General features: G+C 41.0%; 1 protein-coding gene across 1 annotated transcript in view; it reads left to right on the top strand.

Moving 5' to 3' along the window:
- The window catches only part of VPS53 (VPS53 subunit of GARP complex), a 179271-nt gene that overhangs the window by 118288 nt on the left and 42033 nt on the right, over positions 1-18950 (top strand). The window contains exons 16-18 of the mRNA XM_066575956.1: positions 2106-2188; positions 6374-6452; positions 16407-16555. Coding sequence (XP_066432053.1) covers positions 2106-2188; positions 6374-6452; positions 16407-16555 — 311 coding nt within the window. The remainder of the gene's footprint in view (positions 1-2105; positions 2189-6373; positions 6453-16406; positions 16556-18950) is intronic.

The raw sequence follows: 18950 nt of genomic DNA, 5'->3' as shown, positions 1-18950 counted from the left end.
TAATCGCCGGATTAGACGCGCTTGCGCAGTCCGGTCTTCTTTTCTGAATGGGGCCGCTCGTGCCGGAGAGCGGCTCCTGGTAGCTCCGCCCCGTCACGTGCCGATTCCAGCCAATCAGGAGGCTGGAATCGGCAATGGACCGCACAGAAGCCCTGCGGTCCACGGAGACAGAGGATCCCGGCGGCCATCTTCAGCAGGTAAGTATGAAGACGCCGGACCGCCGGGATTCAGGTAAGCGCTGTGCGGGTTGTTTTTTTAACCCCTGCATCGGGGTTGTCTCGCGCCGAACGGGGGGGTTAAAAAAAAAAAAAAAAACGTTTCGGCGCGGGACAACCCCTTTAACAGTTTATGTGATACATGCTTCTTAGCAGACAGAGAATATCCTTTATGGTGATTGTGCTCTCAATATCGGTGGTATTTCACTCTGACTGGGTCCACATTACAAGTGCAACCAGTCTTCCAGCCCCCTTTTTTCTTTAGTGTATTGAACATCAGTCAATAGGCGCTAGTAATTACAACCATTTTTGCGCAACTGATGTTCACTACCTAAACCTATTGTGACAACAAATTGAGTACAATTTGGTACTTACTGTACAATCTTTGAGTACAACTTAGTCTTATTTTCGTCCTGATGAAGCAGTGCGTAAATAATTTGTTTTGCGCTGTGGAAACGCGTTGACGATTGTGGACGACTTTGTTTGCTCTAGTCAATATTGGACTTTAGCTAATCATACATATGCTCATTCAACTTGCATCTTTTGCGAGCTGGCATATACTATAAGTAGCTTGACTTCTTTTGACATAATTCCATATCTTAAGTCTTGTCATTATAAGTCCAGCTCTTCAGTTTGTTGTTGGTGACAATCTAGATTTTACACAATTAAAGACCCTTATTAATAAAAACTGGGTCTCGACAGATCGATGTTCCTATTGGGAAGCAAAAAGTATAGCAATACTAAATCATTCGGACACAGCATAGTGTCCTTATAAGTGGGTATACGAGCACAATACTTTAAGTATGGTGTGATTATTAAATTATTAATAATCCACCACCCAGTACGTTGTGAGTGGTGTTTATTTATTTGTTGCTTGGAACGGTGCCTTCCATTATATGCACGTTCTCACCAGTATATAGCAACAGGAAGTCACTCACCTAGAGGCTAGTACCTCTGGTCTTGCATTCATTTGGAAACGGCCAGAGGTTATCAACTCATCTGATAGCCCTCTTAGTAACTCTCACTGATATTAGTTAAGAGTTCGGTTGGACTCTGTATGCCCAAACATTTGCTTAAATCCCATAGGCATTTTTGTTTGTTTGTTTGTAACTTTGTGTCTGTTTTTGGGTCCTAACCATCCTGTTGAATAAGAGATGGTTTTTTATCGTTTAAATTAATAAAGGTTATATTTTAGTTTCAGGCCTTTTCAGTGACAAACAGAAGGAAACTCAGTTAAAAATATATATTTTCCCCAAAATGTCTAAAACACAATCTTTTTTTTTTTGTTGCTGTAGCAGCCAATCACAGCTTAGCTTTCATTCCTCGTAGGGCATGTTCCTATTGCATTCCAAGCATGCTCGGAGCGTGGGAAACACAGAAACCAGGGCTGGGAAGAGGCGGAGTAGAGGCAGCCAGGTGGCATATTAGCCTTTTACTCCCCACTTCTACAGGAGCCAACCTAAACAACCAATCACTGTGAATCAGCCAACCCAAATAACCAATCACTGGGAATGAGTAAATCCAAACAACCAATCAGGTTGCAAATGGTGCGGTTTTGGGGAGTAATATAGATATATGCAGCCAGGTGTGGAAGGGATAGAGCTGACAGCAGTCACTGCCCAGTACTACAGTCCTGGTTTCTATGTTTCCCAGGCTCTGAGCATGCTCGGAATGCAATGATGAATATTTCCATAGTGCTTTTGAAAAAATGAAAGCTTCTCCGTGACTGGTTGCTATGGGCAATAAAGACAGTTTTCATAAATCTGCCCCATTGTGTAAAAACAAATGTCATAATAAAGGTAAGGAAATAGGCTGGTCATGAAGTTTTTTTTGTTTTAGCTAAAATTGGCATTATACTATTATAATAATGTCTGTGTTTTTTCCTTATAGCTTGAAGAGAAGCTGAAAGAAAAAGTAGATGTGACCCTGACCGAGAGGATAAATCTAACAGGGGAGATGGATACTTTCAGCACGTAAGCGGCTAGGTGTCATTTACTAGTAGATTGCACACTACTGAATAAGTACATATATATGCTATCTTCTGTTATGTCCATCGTGTTCATTACAGGGTCAGTATACCTACTTTACATTTTACAGTCTACTTGTAGTCAGTTACTATTTAAAGACAGTAGGGCACATTATCGGTGTAAATTTTACCCTTTTTTGTAAAAAGTCAATTTAGACAGATTTAGTGTTGATTTCTGCCAAAAAAACAGGTGTAATGCTGCCCAGGATTTAGAGACATTTATGATATGCTACTTTTTAAAAAGTTGCAATTTCACTCTAGTAGCTAAGTGGTGAACGAAGTGACTCCACATCTCTAGACTTATTTAAAGAAGTCACACATTAATATAGTGCTGGCCACTAACCTAATAATCTGCCACTTCTTCTGTAGAGAGAACTTATCAAGAGTCCTCTCATTACCACAGGCAGGCGTATAATGAAAGGTTGGTGTGTGGTGTGTAAAAAAGAAAAAGAAACAAAAACATTTATATATATATTAATTAGAATGACGCCTAGGATCTTCCATTCATAGACGTCAATGAACCACCTTATTTCTATAATCGGTCATTGAGGTTGCTTTACAGAACAGGAAGTTTCAGACTATTAGACTTAGCAGCCAGAGTGAAAACGGCAAGGTATTTAGTTTAGTTTTTTTGTTTGTTTTTTTTTAAATCACACTGACATGGATGTAAAAAAAATCAACAAAAAGTTAAAAGAAATGTATTTAACATAAAAACTTTATTCAAAGAATAGGTCATTTTCACACATTAGATATGCTTCTTGGTCCAGACCCTAGTATTTGCTTTCTGTGGGCTTGTTTACTCACACACTAACAGTTAACATAAATCATTTTGGAAGTATTGTGGGGCGGTTTGCATTTGGATATAATCCAATTTAAATTAATCTGTTTAGCAAACCACCAGGGGTTTCCTGCTTATTTTCTTTTCACAATATCTAGAAAAAAAACATACTAATGTTTTTTGTTTTTTTAATTTTTGATAAAATATGTAGGGCCATTAGAAATATGTTAATAGATACTGAGGGCCAAAATTGAGTTTTCTTCCAAAGTCGCCAATTGGCACAAATGATCTTTCCGATTTTGTAATCTTTATAACTTGCATTCAACCTCTTAAAAACCACCCATACTTCTTTTGACGGCAGTCGTTAAGGGGCTTATATCTGCAGTGCTGACAAAAGATGGCTGCTGCATTAGAAGCCCGACGTTAGTCTCCTGTGTCGGGGAGGGGTGGGAGCGGGTGGTCTGTTGTCAGATGACAGCTGGGCACTTGCTCTAATAGCAATTCCTGCTATTTGACCCTTTTACACGTTATTGCGACCGCAGCATGTAAAAGGCTGACAGGGATGGGGCTCCCTCTGTCACCCATCGGACCCCAGCGATGTGATCACAGGGTCCTGATGGGTTGCCATGGCACCCGGAGGCTTGAATGTAGCCTCCAGGTCTGCCAATTACGTTGGCCCGGGAAGCTGAAGTATTGTAGTCTTATCAGATGAATGATAAAATATGATAATTAAGTCCCATAGTGGGACAAAAAGGTAAAGCATAAAAAAAAATAAGAAAAAAATCAGATGTGGTATTGCTGCATTCGTAATGACCCAGATGATAGATAGTACATTTATTTAACCCGCACAGTGCATTCTATAAAAAAAAATTGTGAAAATATCTAATTTTGCCTCTCGCCTTACAATAAAATGGAATAAAAAGTGATAAAAACAGCACACAGATCAACAATTTGTATCATTAAATAGTACAACTCATCGCGCAAAAAAAAAAAAATTCACACAGCACCATTGACAAAAAAAAATATGAACATGTTAGGCTGGGTTCACACATAATTGCTGCGCCACAACTTTTTATCCTGGTATTGGCTAGCAAAGTGGATGAGATTTGCAAAAATCTCATCCACTCACTGCTGCCGATCCATTGTGGCCAAGCCGCCCTGAAAATGACATGCCACACGGAATTCAAAGACCTGGCATGTCATGTCTTTCCCCGTTTCCACGGCAGCCACTCCCCTCTCTATGGTGAGAGATGGCTGCAGCGGAATGTAGATGGCAAAGCCGCTCCAAAATCTGCGGCAAAAGGCCACTGGTTTTGAAGCTGCATTTCTACCGCGGAAATCTTGCAGTATTTCTGCGCGGGCAGTAATTCCGTGAGATTTCCACAGAATTTCGGTCCAGTGTGACCCCAACCTAAGGGTCTTTTGAATGTAGCGTTGAACAAAAAATACATTTAATTTAAAAAGTTTATTAAGAAGAATCTATATAAATGTGGTATTGGTGTAATTGTACTGTCCTGAATAACTTTGCTGTTGAAAATAAACATGCCAAAATTGCAGATTTTGTTAATCTTGGCTCTAGAAAAAAATGAAATAAAAAGCAATCAAAACGTGTTATGTTCCTAAAAATTGGATAAATGAAAACTGGAGTTCATCCTGCAAAAAACAAGCCTGCATAGAGCTCCGCCGATGGAAAAATTAAAAATGATTTGGCTCTTGGAATGCGGCAACACAAAACCAAGTCTTTAAATAAATAAATAAATAAATAAATAACTAACAGATTTATTGTACACAAAAATATTAAAACACAAACTGTATAAACTTGGTGTTGGTGAAATCGTGCTGACTCCAGGGAGTGTTATTACATTATTTTGCACACTGAACGCTGTAAAACTGAAATCCAAAAGACAAATGGCAGAATTTCTTTTTTTTTTCCCCTCTAATTCCCCAAAAGAACAATTAAAAAGTTATACAGTACATTATATGTACCCAAAAATGATGCCATTAAAAAACACAACTTGTCCCACAAAAAACAAGCCCTCATATGGCTATGTGAATGGAAAGATGAAAAACTTATGGCTCCTGGAATGCGACTATGAATAAAACTGAAAAATTGGTTGGCCATTAAGGCGCAAACCAGCATTGTCACTAAGGGGTTAATGACACTCGGATAGATAAATTTGATATCAATGGAACCGCAAACTGAGTTTCATTTAGCTTGCTATAATCACCATCTGCACGGCCAATCCATCTGTTTAGTAGTCGCTTAATAAGCTCACTTCTGACTTCATTGTGAAAGTAGGGGGTGTTGGTAGAGTAAACCTGGGATTTCCTGTTCCAGCTGCGGCAGAAGCCATATTTATACATATCCAGGTACAAAATCCCAGAGATTGTTTCATCATGGAAAAAGCAAGGGCTGTACACTTTCCTGCAGATTATAGCACAAAGCACATGCTCCTTGGGGGAGTCACATATATGTTTCACATAGACATGTGGGTTTTCTCTCCCCTAGATTCTGAAATTATGTTTAGCTACTGTGCCCAAGAGGCCTCCATGGTCCCTGGACCTTAAGCCTTGTGATTTATTATTTTTATTCCTTTGGTGGAGTGTTAGGGTCTACATACCACCCTTACCACCCACATGCATGACCAGTGAGTACACATCACAGAAGCCATTGCAGCAGTCAATCATTATGTGCTACAACTAGAGATGAGCGAGCGTACTCACTAAGGCAAACTACTCGAGCGAGTAGTGCCTTATGCGAGTACCTGCCCACTCGTCTCTAAAGATTCGGGCGACGGCGGGGGAGAGCGGTGAGTTGCGGGAGTGAGCAGGCAGGGAGGTGAGAGTGAGATCTCTCTCTCCCCCCCCCCCCCAGCCCCCCCCCCGGCACCTGACTCTTTAGAGACGAGCGGGCAGGTACTCGCATGAGGCACTACTCGCTTGAGTAGTTTGCCTTAGCGAGTACACTCGCTCATCTCTAGCTACAACATGTATGGCAGGATCTTGACTACAGGATCGATGTGTGTGGAGTGACAGAGGCTCACATGGATCACCTCTGATGTGGAAAGTATTTTTCATGTCGTACAACAAAACTTTTTGAGTTTGTTTCCATTTATTTGAAATGTATGTTTCTGAGTGTCATTGCATGCGAGATGTGAACCTTTCAAATTGGGAAGATCACTTGGTATAACCTTGTCTAATCAAACCAAATGTTTCCATATTGGGTTGTGTAATTCAGAATTTCAAAGTTTGGCCACTTTGCCCATCTGGTTTCTCTGTCTCATTTATCTTCATTTTTTTTTGGGGGGGGTTTGGAATTACAAAAGTTGAAGTTTTTGTACCTTGTGTTTGTAGAGTAATATCGAACAGTATTCAGCTCCTTGTACAAGACCTAGATTCTGCTTGCGATCCAGCACTAACTGCTATGAGCAAGGTATGTACATGTGGGACTAATTTGATCTTTAACCTACAGTATACTTGGCAAAGAAATTGAAAACAATACAAAGACCTGTGTTTATAATGCTTTTAGACCAGAGGTGAGCCACTGGAGACCTCATGCAGCTGCAACCTAATTGTGGACTTAACAGAGCTTCATGCATGACCTGTGCTGCCATGCAAATGAGGAATAGAATAATCCTTTACAGTGCAATGTGTTGGAATGATAGCTGCCCTATGAGTGAATATCCAGCGTGGTTAATAGGTCAGACCATTGACTCATCCCAATAGGTGGTGCTTCGCAGGTTTATTCCATCATTTATTTGCATGGGTTTCCCAGGAAGCATCGCATGGCCTATAGAAGACTTCCTAAATCCTTGTGATGTTATTCACAAGGAGAAATCTTACCTCCCCAGACTATCCTCCATGTCACGCTCTCAGCTGAGGTCCTATATAATACAGTTCTCTTTGCTGCACTTTATTCTGAAACAGTTAGTTTTACCTACAACAGATTTCTTTACAGTGCCAGTGTAATGATGACAATGATTTGCAGAATATTAATCACTAGTGCATGGTTTGTGTGGACATTGAGACAGAAGGGGCAGCTGGAAGGTTTTTAACTCAGAAGTCCATTATGAATGTTTCACTATGAGTTACAATTCATAAAATATGTAGCCAATCACCAACTCCCTTTTGCCGGTAATTAGTTGCAGCAATCACGTGAGTGTCATGATGTCTTGACTTTGCACTTGAAAGTGAAGATGAGTGGACACCGGTCACATGTGAAACAAAAGCAGCTAGGGACTATACAAGGTATGTTTTCTTTCTGTTGGTACTTCATACTAAGGAAGTTTAAAAAAAAAAAAGAAAAAAAAGTGACTGCTAGGGGTATGTCTGCTCCAGTAAGAAGGGAAATAGGTCCTCAAAGTAGGGGGCTCCATTTTTAGGACGACAGACAGCAATCTGTCAGAGACTGGGATCATCAGACAGTGTGTTTTCTTTCTGGTGCTCAAGTTCAACATATTGCCAATAACTAGGAGGATCCTGTTGAGGACCCAGAATTCATTGTGCACATTAGTACCAATCACAAAGTTAGAGGTAGATGGAGAATCTTTAAAAACTATTTGGGGGAAATGGACTGTAAGCTTAGGGCAAGGACCTCAAAAGTAGTATTTTCTGATATACTACTTGTACTACGTTCAAAACCAGAATGGCTGTGAGAGATTAGGGAGATAAACAAGTAGCTCAGGAGTTGGTCTAGGAAAGAGGGCTTTGGGATTCTGGAGAACTGGACCAACTTTGCATTTGGCTACAGGTTTTACCATAGGTATGGGCTGCATTTAAATGGGGAGGGTGCAGAAGATGGCGGGAGAAGATGGTTGGGAGAGTATTTAAACTAGGGACTGGGGGAAGGCAACCAGAGAGCTAGAGGGAAAGATAGTGTAGACAGTGAGCTTGGGACTAAGTAATTGAAATGGGTGTGGAGTAACAGGAGGGTTAGTACAGTTGGAACTGGCAGAACAGTTAGTAGGGATACACTTAAAATAAAAAAGGAACAAATCTCTAAACTGCATGGTGACTAATGCTAGAAGTCTGACCAATAAAGTTGTTGAACTGGAAGTAATAATGTCTGACGAGAACTATGACATAGGGGGAATAACCGAGACCTGGTTGGATGAAAGGTGTGACTGGGCAGTTAGCTTACAGGGTAACAGTCTGTTCAAAAGGAATCGTAAAAAACGGAAAGGGGGAGGCGTTGATCTTTATGTAAAATCCTTTTTTAAAGCCCACACTGCAGAAAGATATATGTGAGGGATATGAACATGTGGAGTCTCTATGAGTAGAAATACATAGGGAGGAAAAAAAACATAAAATCCTCATAGGGATTTTCTATATGCCACCAAATATAACCGAAGCTACTAAAAATCTATTACTAATGCAAATAGATGAAACAGCAAATCACAATGAGATAATTGTGAAATTAACTATCTGGATATAAAAAGGGAAGCTGAGACCTGCGGATCTCCTAAAGGTAACAAGTTTCTGTCAATAAGATTACCTTTTCCAACTTGTACAGGGCCCAACTAGAGGGACTGCCATTTTGGACTAAACCAACAGGGTGCAGGTTGGGGGGAATAATATAATAAATTTCCACTTGCCTATCTATAGGCCGTTTTATTGGGAAGCTACAAATATACTGAACTTTAGGAAGGCAAAGTTCGATCAGCTTAGAGATGTCCTCCTTAACCTTATCAACTGGGACAATATCCTCAAAATAAGACTACTGACAGTAATTGTAAAATTTGTAAACTTATATAAAATAGCATCTTATATACTCTCTGTGAGCAGTAAATACCTTACAGGAGTAAAAGCGTTAGAAATAAGAGAAAACCAATATAGCTCCATAAACCTGTAAAGGGGGCAATAAACAATATGAAGCATTTAAATTACTAAAACAAGAAGGCAGCAAAGAAGCGCTAACAATTTATGAGGAAAAAAATTATTTAAAAATCAGAAAAAAGCAGCAAAGGTGGAGACAGATTTATTGTGAAAGAGAGTAAAACTGTTCTTCAAGTATATAAATAGTAAAAAGATTTAATATTGAAAGTGTTGATCCTTTAAAAAAAAATGTAGGAAAAATTGTAGAGGGTGATGAGGAGAAAACAAATTACTGAATAGCTTTTTCTCCGGTGTATTCACTGAGAAAAATGAAATGCTAGATGAAATCTAGAGCTCTAAAGTTATCTGTCCACTGAATGTCACCAGTCTAATCCGAGAAGTGCAGAGCTGCCTTAAATTGATTAAAATAGACAAATCAAAGGGTCCCAATGGCATACACCCCCAGGTTTAAGGGAATTAAGTAACATGATTAACAAACCGTTGTTTCTTACATTTTTAAGAAATTTTAGCTATGGGGTCTGTTTCAAGGATTTGCACATAGCAAACCTGGTACCAGTATTCAAAATGGGTTGAAAAGTGAACCTGGAGACTTTAGGCCAGTAAGTCTGGCCTAGTAATGTTTGAAGGGTTTCTAAGAGATGTTATTTTGGAGTATCAATAAAAAGAGCTGTATAGCTCCAAATCAACATGGGTTTATGAGGGGTTGCTTCTGTTAAATCGATCTGATCAGCTTCTATTAGGAGGTAAGTTCTAGATTGGGCCGAAGTCATCATATAATTCGACTTTTTCAAAGTGTTTGATACTGTGCCACATAAAAGGTTATTATATAAAATAAGAATGGTTGGTCTGGGTGAGAATGTGTGTAAATGGGTAAGTAACTGGCTCAGTGATAGAAAGCAGAAGGTAGTTCTCAATGGTACATACTCTGGTTCACTGTTATTAGTGGGGCACCACAGGGGTCAGTATTGGGCCCATTCGTTTTCATATATCAATGACTTTGTTAGAGGATTGTACAGTAAAATAGCAATATTTACCGACGATACAAAACTATGTAAAGTAATTAACACAACGAAGTAAACTATACGGTTGCAAATGGATCTGGATAAATTGGGGTCTTGAGCAGAAAGTGGAAAATGAGGTTTAACACTGATAAATGTAAATCTATGCACATGGGCAGGGAGAATACATGTCACCTTTACACACCATGACATGGTGAAAGGACTTGGGGATTTTAGTTAACTGTAAATTTAACTGGAGCAACCAGTGTCAGACAGCTGCTGCCAAGGCAAATAGGATCATGGCGTGCATCAAAAAAAGGTATAGAGGCACGTGACGAGAAGATTTTCTTACTCTTTACAAATCGATGGTCAAACCACACATGGAATATTGTGTATAGTTTTTTCCACTAGTACTCAAGAAGTGCATATCAGAGCTTGAGCGGGTACAAACATGGGCAAATAAATTAAAAAAGGAAATGGGTTGAGTATAATACCCGGAGAGGTCATTGAAATTGGGGTCATTTAGTTTAGAAAAAAGATGGCTGAGGGGCGACCTAATAACTGTGTATAAATACTGTAGATTAGGGATCAGTAAGAGATCTCACTTATGATCTATTTAACCAGGACTGTGACTGTAACAAGGGGGCATCTTCTACACCTAGAGGAAAGAAGGTTTCTACACCAACATAGAAGGGGGTTCTTTACTGTAAGAGCAGTGAGACTGTGGAACTCTCTGCCTGAGGACGTGGTGATGGCGAACTTGATAAGACTTCAAGAGAATCCTGTAAAAGTGAATAGGAACGAAAGTGAATAGGAACGACTAAACCATCACTGTTTACATGTAACTATTTGTAAACAATGATTTTTATCTCTGCATAAGGCCTCATGCCCACGGAAAAAAGAATTAAAATCCGCAGCGGATTTTAACTCTTCTCCTGCCCGCGGATCCGCATGCTATAGGGATGCATTGACCATCCGCAGGTAGATAAATACCCGCGGATGGTCAATAAAAGTGATTTTTTTTTTAAAATGGAGCATGAAAAAATCTGGACCATGCTCCATTTTCGTGCGGGTCTCCCGCGGGGATGGCTCCCGCGGGCTTCTATTGAAGCCTATGGAAGCCGTCCGGATCCGCGGGAGACCAAAATCGGAATTTACTCACCTGCTCCGGATCTTCCCTTCACCGCGGCTTCATCTTCTCTCTGTCGCGGACGGATCTTTTTTTCTTCGGGCCGGCGCATGCGCGGGGCACGCAGCCGACGTGCCCTGCGCATCCGCCGGGCCGAAGAAAGAAGATCCGGCCGTAACGGAGAGAAGATGAAGCCACGGCGAAAAGAAGATCCGGAGCGGGCGAGAGGTGAGTTAATTCTTATTTTTATGCCTCATGTCCGCGGGGCAGGAGGGACCCGCTACGGATTTTCCATGGAGAATCCGTAGCGGGCCTGATTTTCCCCGTGAACATGAGGCCTAAAATTACCATAAGTGCACAAATTATATTCATTGTTCAATCGTTGACATATTTACACTGAAAGATTTTTCAAATTCGCACTATCCCACGATTTTTCAAAAGCTAACTGTTGTGTAGCAGGGACCTAACTCAACAGTTGTTTAGATCATTAGACAGAAGTAGATTGATGACTGATGTCTATGACCACCTTTAGAGATCACAGGGAGAGGAAGGAAGTTGTAGGTGGCGGATTAGAGTGAGGAGAGGCACGGGCAGGCATCCAGGCTTTCATGAGAGCAGATAACACGGACTGTACTGTACTGAAGGTGGTGAATCACATAGGTTGTGTATCAGTGTAGAGAGAGAGGAGAACATCCATGAAAGATTCTGTAGCACCACTGGCTGTCAGCATGAGGGAGAGGACATCCCTCATGTGGTGGTTGAAGGGGTAATCATTCTGGAATGAAGCTGTGCTTATGTATGAGAACTAGTGAAGGCAGCAGTATCCTAATTACACAGACCCCATATCCAGCATGTATTGAGAGAAATGCACGCAGATGTGAAGTCTCCTTGCAAACTACATATCAAAGGGTTTGAAAATAAATCACAAAGATTTCAGCCTGCAACTTTATTATTTCAAGGTAATTGTGTAGCATTTGTGAAGGAAAAATCTGTTGCGTAAAAGTTGTCCATAGCCTTTAAGTTAAAAAGGTGACTGCTTTGTTCTGGAAACACACGGCTCCATACATAGTGTAGCGGGCTGGAACAGCATTGCAAGATCTTTCCCACTCACTTCAGTGTGAGAGAGTTTGCAATATGTGATTGTTCTCAGCAAGCGGAAGCAAGTAATCTTGTAGATATGATACTTTTTAATGGCTAACAAAAAAAACCTGCTGTTATAGTGAGCTTGCGAACCTACTTGGAGTTCTTCCTCATTCATAATGGAATAGATCCGATCAGGCACACATACAGTATATATGCACAGACATTGTGTTATTAATTTGCACTTAAAACAATACCAGAACAGGATGAGTAGAGGAGTAAATACTTAGTCCACTGATAAGGGATGTAGACGTTTTATGGTCTCTGAATTGGTGTTAGGGGGTCACCAGGCATGTGGGTTATCTGTGCTATAGATTTCTTAGAATCCACACAAACCCTCTTAAAAAATGTAGACCTGTGTTGAAAGTCTCAAAGATGGTTATAAACTTGTACTCCAACAGGACATTCCCTGCACAGGATCAGGTACACAACATCGGATGTGGAACATGTGACTGTCCCAGGGAGAGTTTGCAATATCATTCTGGGATGCTATGCAAATTAAAGAGCTGTGCGTTACTGACATACAGCAGCTCTGTTCACAAGCCCAATGGTCCCAAGCAATGGACCTGAGAATTGGTAATCAATATAAAGAAAATATTCTGAAAATCTCCTTTTAATACATCTGTCATTTAAGACAAACCAAGAAGAAATAAGCAGTTCATTTTATGCTTTAGTGCTTTATAGGAAGCCTTAAGGTCTTTTTCCAATTCCGGAAATCGTCTTTATTTTGTACCATTGCCTGCCCTCGTTCTTATATAAGTTTGTTCCTTCACAAACTTCTTAAGGCCCATTTACACTAGCAGACGATCGCTCAAACCTCTCCCTGCATCTGAAAAGCATAGCGGCAATGGGGACCCTATCACTACTGGGACGGCAATGAGGGACACTGTTACTACTGGGGCCAATATAGGAAACACGGTTTTCATGCAATGCAACTTTGACAGTAGGCAATCCTACTGTCAAAGCTCTAAACTAAGCCCTAACTGCAGTAAAAAAAATTAAAAAAAATACATACATCACCTAAGAAGCGCTGTCCAGCTCCAGGCCGTCTTCTCCCTGGTTCCTGGCAGTTGTCTTCAGCATCTCTTCTGGCTGGGGATTAGAGCTAGCGCTCGATGAATTAACCACAGACAATGAATGGCTGTGATTGGTTCATCGACTTCTGGCTCTGATTCGCTGAGTGCTGTGATGCTCAGCCAATCAGAGGCAGTGCTTCCTGGAGGCGGAGATTTTTCAATCCTCGACCAGAAGAGGAGATGATGAACCGCATCGGGGAGAAGATGCAGCAGAGCCGGACAGCGCTTCTAAGGTGATGGGTTTTTTTTCCCTGCAGCTGGAGCTTATTTTGCGGATAGGGCTTATATTTCAACTTTGTAGCACCACAAAATTGCGGTATCGCTGCGAGAAAACACATGGACCACCAATGCAATATCGCTGCAATTTTTCTCGCGTTGATGGTGTGTCGCCCGTGTGAAGAAGGCCTTAGGCCTCTTTCACACAGGCTACAAAATCTTGCTACAAAATCATCGCTACAAAACACATGTATGTGAGGCTCATGGTTTCCAATGGGTTCTTTCAGGCTACAAAACATCTTTGATGTGGAAGAACCCATCAGCTTCACATACATGCGTTTTGTAGCGATGATTTTGTAGCAAGATTTTGTAGCCCGTGTGAAAGAGGCCTAAAACGTTTCATGAATTGTATTACAGACGCAGTTGCAATAGGTGACTGAGATATTTTCATATTACTGATACTATTGCTTGGGTTTTCTTCCTTTTGAGATTACTAGTTCCAAGTACTCAATATTAGTCCCAGTAGGCAGGCACCTCTATGCAGACAAATTGCAATCAGCAGGTAGCTATGGTAGGTGCTGACTTTTTATTACTATGTATCTTAGATTGCAGTAGTTGAAAACTATCTGGAATGTGCCCAAGCAAAACACAAGGGGGAAAACGTTTAAGGCCTGATGAGAGAATTTATTCTGACAGGGGCAAAACAGCCACAGCGGAGTTCAGTTTTCCCTTAATGGATTTTCAAGCTGCTACACTAGAAAAAGGGTGATAAACTAAAATCTCAGTTCACAGCTATTTTCCAACCACTTTCTATTGTAAAAGATGGAAAAATGTTTTGGGATTATGAAAATGGGAAAGAAAAGTGACATAAATAGCTGTGTTGTAATCATAGACACTGCAAATAATCCCTTTGTGCCTCAGAAACCTGAGATTCTTTTACTGCTATGATTATAGTGTGTCATCAAAGCTTAGAAACTGCTTTGACTTATACATGTGTTTAACATAGGTTTTGAGAAGGGTAGAAGATACATTTGCTCCATGCAGCCCCTGTCTCCCTGCATGTGTTCTACCGTTATTCACAGTGAATCGATCTAGTTTCTTGTTGTCCATCTTTACCAGCCTATATCCTACTTGTGCATCAATCCATAGATCTGAGCAGCCCCCAGCTGCCTGGATGCATCCTATCTTTATGGAAAGCAATATAATACCGGGTTTTGTTTATCTGCAGCAATGCGTATGTCCTTTAGGCCTCCTTCACACTGGCGACAAAGTCGCGTGCTTTTGCCGCGTTGCTGCAATGCTACAAATGGCAAGTATGCAAAGCTCATGCTTTTTTTGGTGGGTCTATTCACTCCTGCGATGTTTTGTAGCATGCAACACAAAAACCTTGTTGGTCGGGCGATATGCACGCAATTTGTGAGGTTTTGTAGCCCATGTTTCCCTATGGAGCCTTCCTCTCTGTTGCATCACAATGAAAACACAGTTTTCGTGCGGTGCGATGCAACTTTGACAGTAGGAAATCCTACTGTCTAAGCCATAACCAAAGCCCTAACTGCAGGCAAAAATAAAAAAAACAGTATACATTACTTAAGAAGCGCTGTCAGCCTGGCCGCATCTTCTTCCCGGTGCCCGGCACTGTTTCTCTTAATCTCTTCTGGCCGGGACTACTTAAAAGTTTATGCAAAGATGATCGCTCAAAACTGTCACTCAGACCATAAGGCGCAATGCCCACGGACAGATCATCACCGCAAAATTTGCAGCCAGATGCCCGCTGCGAATTCTGCAACAATGTCCATCCATAGACATACCATGTTAAAAGATTATTCCCTGCCCAAGAGTGGAAATCAACTGCAATTTTCCATTTGCGGGGAAGAATTGCAGCATGTTCTATTCTGTGTGAAAAATCACATGGACGGCTTCCATTGCAGTCAAAGGAAGTCGTCCGTCCTGTGGTGAGTCACAGTGGATCTGCGTCGTTGCCAGCACTACGGCAGCATCATGGCCTGCACTGCGCATGCGCTCCGACAGAGACACTTGCCGCAGATCCAGACAGGAGAGTATAGGATCTCTGGCCGGCATCGGGTCTGATTCTGCTGCACATTTTCACAGAATCCGACCCGGCCGTAGGCATAAGGCCTAAGGGAGGCGCAATAGGAGAGCCACCCTGAACTTGAGGGGAGCACAGAAGAGGGCTACCCGGAGCTTGAGGAGGGCTAGGAAGGGGAATTCGTTCTTATGTGATAAATATTACTGTGTTAAGGCACTATTAGTTTGCCGGGCACAGCATGGGCAACTAGTACAGTATGGAATACAGAAGTGAACATTTTATACTATGGAATATTGGAGTGTACGGAGATGGGCCTTAGGGGGTAGCAGCAGGTGAGGAAAGTGTGCGGAGATGAATGATCTTTACGAGAAGTCTTCATGGTGGTCTGGACCCGATAGAGAAGAAAGGGGAAATGTAATTATATTTATTGGAGGAGACCTATTTTGTGAACACTGGAGGTAACTGCGCTGTAATCACTGTCACTGTGTAGAACTTGTATCTATTATATGGTTATTCCATTATTTAAAGGTACACCAGTGCCGAGCCACTGTATATGAGCCTACAGTGTTATAAATACCATCTTACACTGTCTAAAATATGTATGAATACTATTTTGGGGGGAGGAAAAAGGGTGGGCAAGACATACCACTAGCATCATTCCGGAGTGCTAGTGCGGCATCGATGGGTGTCTTAAAAGAGTTTTTTTGGCAGCCATGAAGCGTAGTTGCAAGAGGGGTCCTCAAGATGAACTTTGGCACCTGAGCCCATGATTCATTAGCTACGCCCTTGTCTCTAGGTGAAGTCCATTACTGATTAATCTCTTTCTTTGTAGGAATACATTGCGTAGCTGTTTACAATTTGTGGTGATGCTTGAACACTGCATTTCCTAAAGCTTACGTTATATATATATGCTGTTTTTAATTTTTGTTTTTGTTTTGCTTCACAGATGCAGTGGCAGAATGTGGAACATGTTGGTGATCAAAGTCCCTATGTTACTTCAATTATCCTACATGTAAAGCAGAATGTCCCCATTATTCGAGACAACTTGGCATCTACTCGAAAGTACTTCACCCAGTTCTGTATCAAGTTTGCGAAGTAAGTCACTATAGGTTTGCTTTACTTAATGAATACCTTTCATTCATCATTTTGTTATATCTCAGCATCCAAGTAGCTTTGTTTTAGCAGAATTACTAGAAACAATTTCTGTGTGGGTTTTTAGGGTTTTATTGCTGTAAAGGGAACTCTAGAGTTAGGTCTGAGGCCAGGCCTTTAGAACACAACATCAATAGATAGAATAAGTGGATCAAGAATTGTGCCAAGGATACCCATTTGGTATTTTAAATATATGTAAAGGGTTTCTTTGCTAGAAAGGTTTATATAAACTAAGGGTTTTAGTTGTTCGCCATTTGTTTTTTTGTTGATACAATCTGATTTTCCTGGCCGTGTGCTTTAGAATAATATTGTACAAGTATTGTGTTGCTCGTTTCCTTGCAGTACTGCCCAAGGAAAAAAATGGATTAACCACTGCTGACTTAGGCTATCATACTCCTTTCGTGGGTTTTGCAATAACATACATCTCACTGTAGTTGAATTAAGAAAACATAGGTTGCCATAAACCGCAGCCAGTATTTCACTGAAGACATCTGCAGGTGTTTTATTTTTGCAGTGTTTTGGGGGGCAATTGCTATAGTTATGCAGTTTGGCCAACAGATATTGAAGGTGTATGGATACCTATAATTGTAAAGAATGTTTTTATCCCTGCCTCTTGATTGTTTCTGTATACCCTGCCTTGTGTCCCCGAGTGATAGTATGATTTTATTTACTGGTCAAGCGTATTTCACCCTCTTTTCTCCTATGTTAACAGGCTGGTTGTTCTGTAGTCACCCGCTGTTGTTGGCTAGGCTCATAGGTACCCTTCAGGGCTTATTTAGACACCTGCTTTGTACAGTCTTTATAATACTATAGGCAGGCTTCGCATTTCCTCAATCTATTTATTTTTTGTCCTTGGACCAAATTCATAAACGTAGTCAGTTCTCCTTGAACCTTTTTTATATTGTTTATCTTGGTTGAAGCACGCAGGTCTTTTGTGTATACACAGGGCAAGGATATTTCAGTGTTTACAAACTACAATTGAAACAAGACTATAGTCTATTTGTGCAAACTATTGCTTTATACTTTGTCTAAAACTTTTATTTTGTTGTATTTCTCATACACCAGTAAGCATCCTACTTAATGTTTAATATAATATGCAACCAATAAACTCGTTACATGTGCACCAACATAACACATTCATGTACTCCTAGATTTCCCTTATGAGATTTTCAAACCATTAAGCCAGGTAGCCTAGGGCTACATAAGTTGCTGTAGTAAGATATGGTTATAACAAATAAGGAACTATTTGCTAACATAATGGCTTTTTCTTCAAGTGTCTTATCCTTGGGTAGGTTTTTCCCTACTTTTCAGAAAGAAGATTTTAGTGTTCTATAAGGCTGTGCTCGTATCATGGTTGTGGCCTCCTTCTATAATGGAAGGGACAACAATGTCCCGCATTCATTGCACAACAGACCACAGTAGCATGCAGCATATCACGTTGACCTGTAATGGGTTCTGTTTGTTTCTGCCAAGATGTCCGTTGCTTTGACCTGAAAATAGTGCTGAAGGCAATGTTATTTCCTGTCAAAATGATGGTATTTGCAACAGAGGCTCGGAATGGATACTTCAACACAGATAGAGCTGAGCTGTAGAATTTGGAAATAATAAAAACAAAATACTTAGGATTTCTACTATATACCTTTTTTTTAATACCCCAAAAAACTTTAACAAAACCACAATGCCTGGCCTCAGTCTGAGGTTTAGTAAACCTGCTTGTAACGAACTATTAAGCATTCGACAGTTTTTGACGAGTTCAGCTGGTTCTGCAGGAAAATTACCTTACACTTGTGGACGAACTGAGCCTTTTCTGCTTCAAAAGGCTGTAGCTCCTGTTCTGTAAGGCTGGACTCACATAAGGCAGATTTGCCACAGAAATTCCATCCGGATTTTCACTGCGGCAAATATGCCTGCGGCTGCTAATCCAGTGGTGAGCCAGCCATGTGGACGAGACTTGTCCATTTCCCGGCCGCAGCATGTCAAATTTTTTAATTTTTTTCCCCTGTTTCGGCCGCGTTTTCCTCTTTGGAAGCGCCGGCCGCAACGGAAAAGAATGCAGCCAAGCCACTCCAAAACCCGCGGCTAAGTGCCACGGGTTTTGAAGCAGCGCTTTCTCGGCGGAAATCTCGCCCTGTGGGAACCCAGCCTAAGAGGTATCAACATGCTTTAGGTGTAATTTTAAAGCTAAACATGTCTATATCACTTTCTGAATCTGAGCTACAGCTGTTTGAAGTGGGGTTGGGAATACTGAATTTACAGCTGTTGATTTTCAGTGGATGTGCAGAGCAGAAGGGGAGACCATTGGCAGCAGCAAGGCTATATGATTTTCCTGCCTCTTTCC

This window comes from Eleutherodactylus coqui, chromosome 1, assembly GCF_035609145.1.
Source record: "Eleutherodactylus coqui strain aEleCoq1 chromosome 1, aEleCoq1.hap1, whole genome shotgun sequence".
Taxonomy (NCBI): Eukaryota; Metazoa; Chordata; class Amphibia; order Anura; family Eleutherodactylidae; genus Eleutherodactylus; species Eleutherodactylus coqui.
Note: the sequence above shows the minus strand (reverse complement) of the source record. Positions and strands in the feature narration are given on the sequence as shown.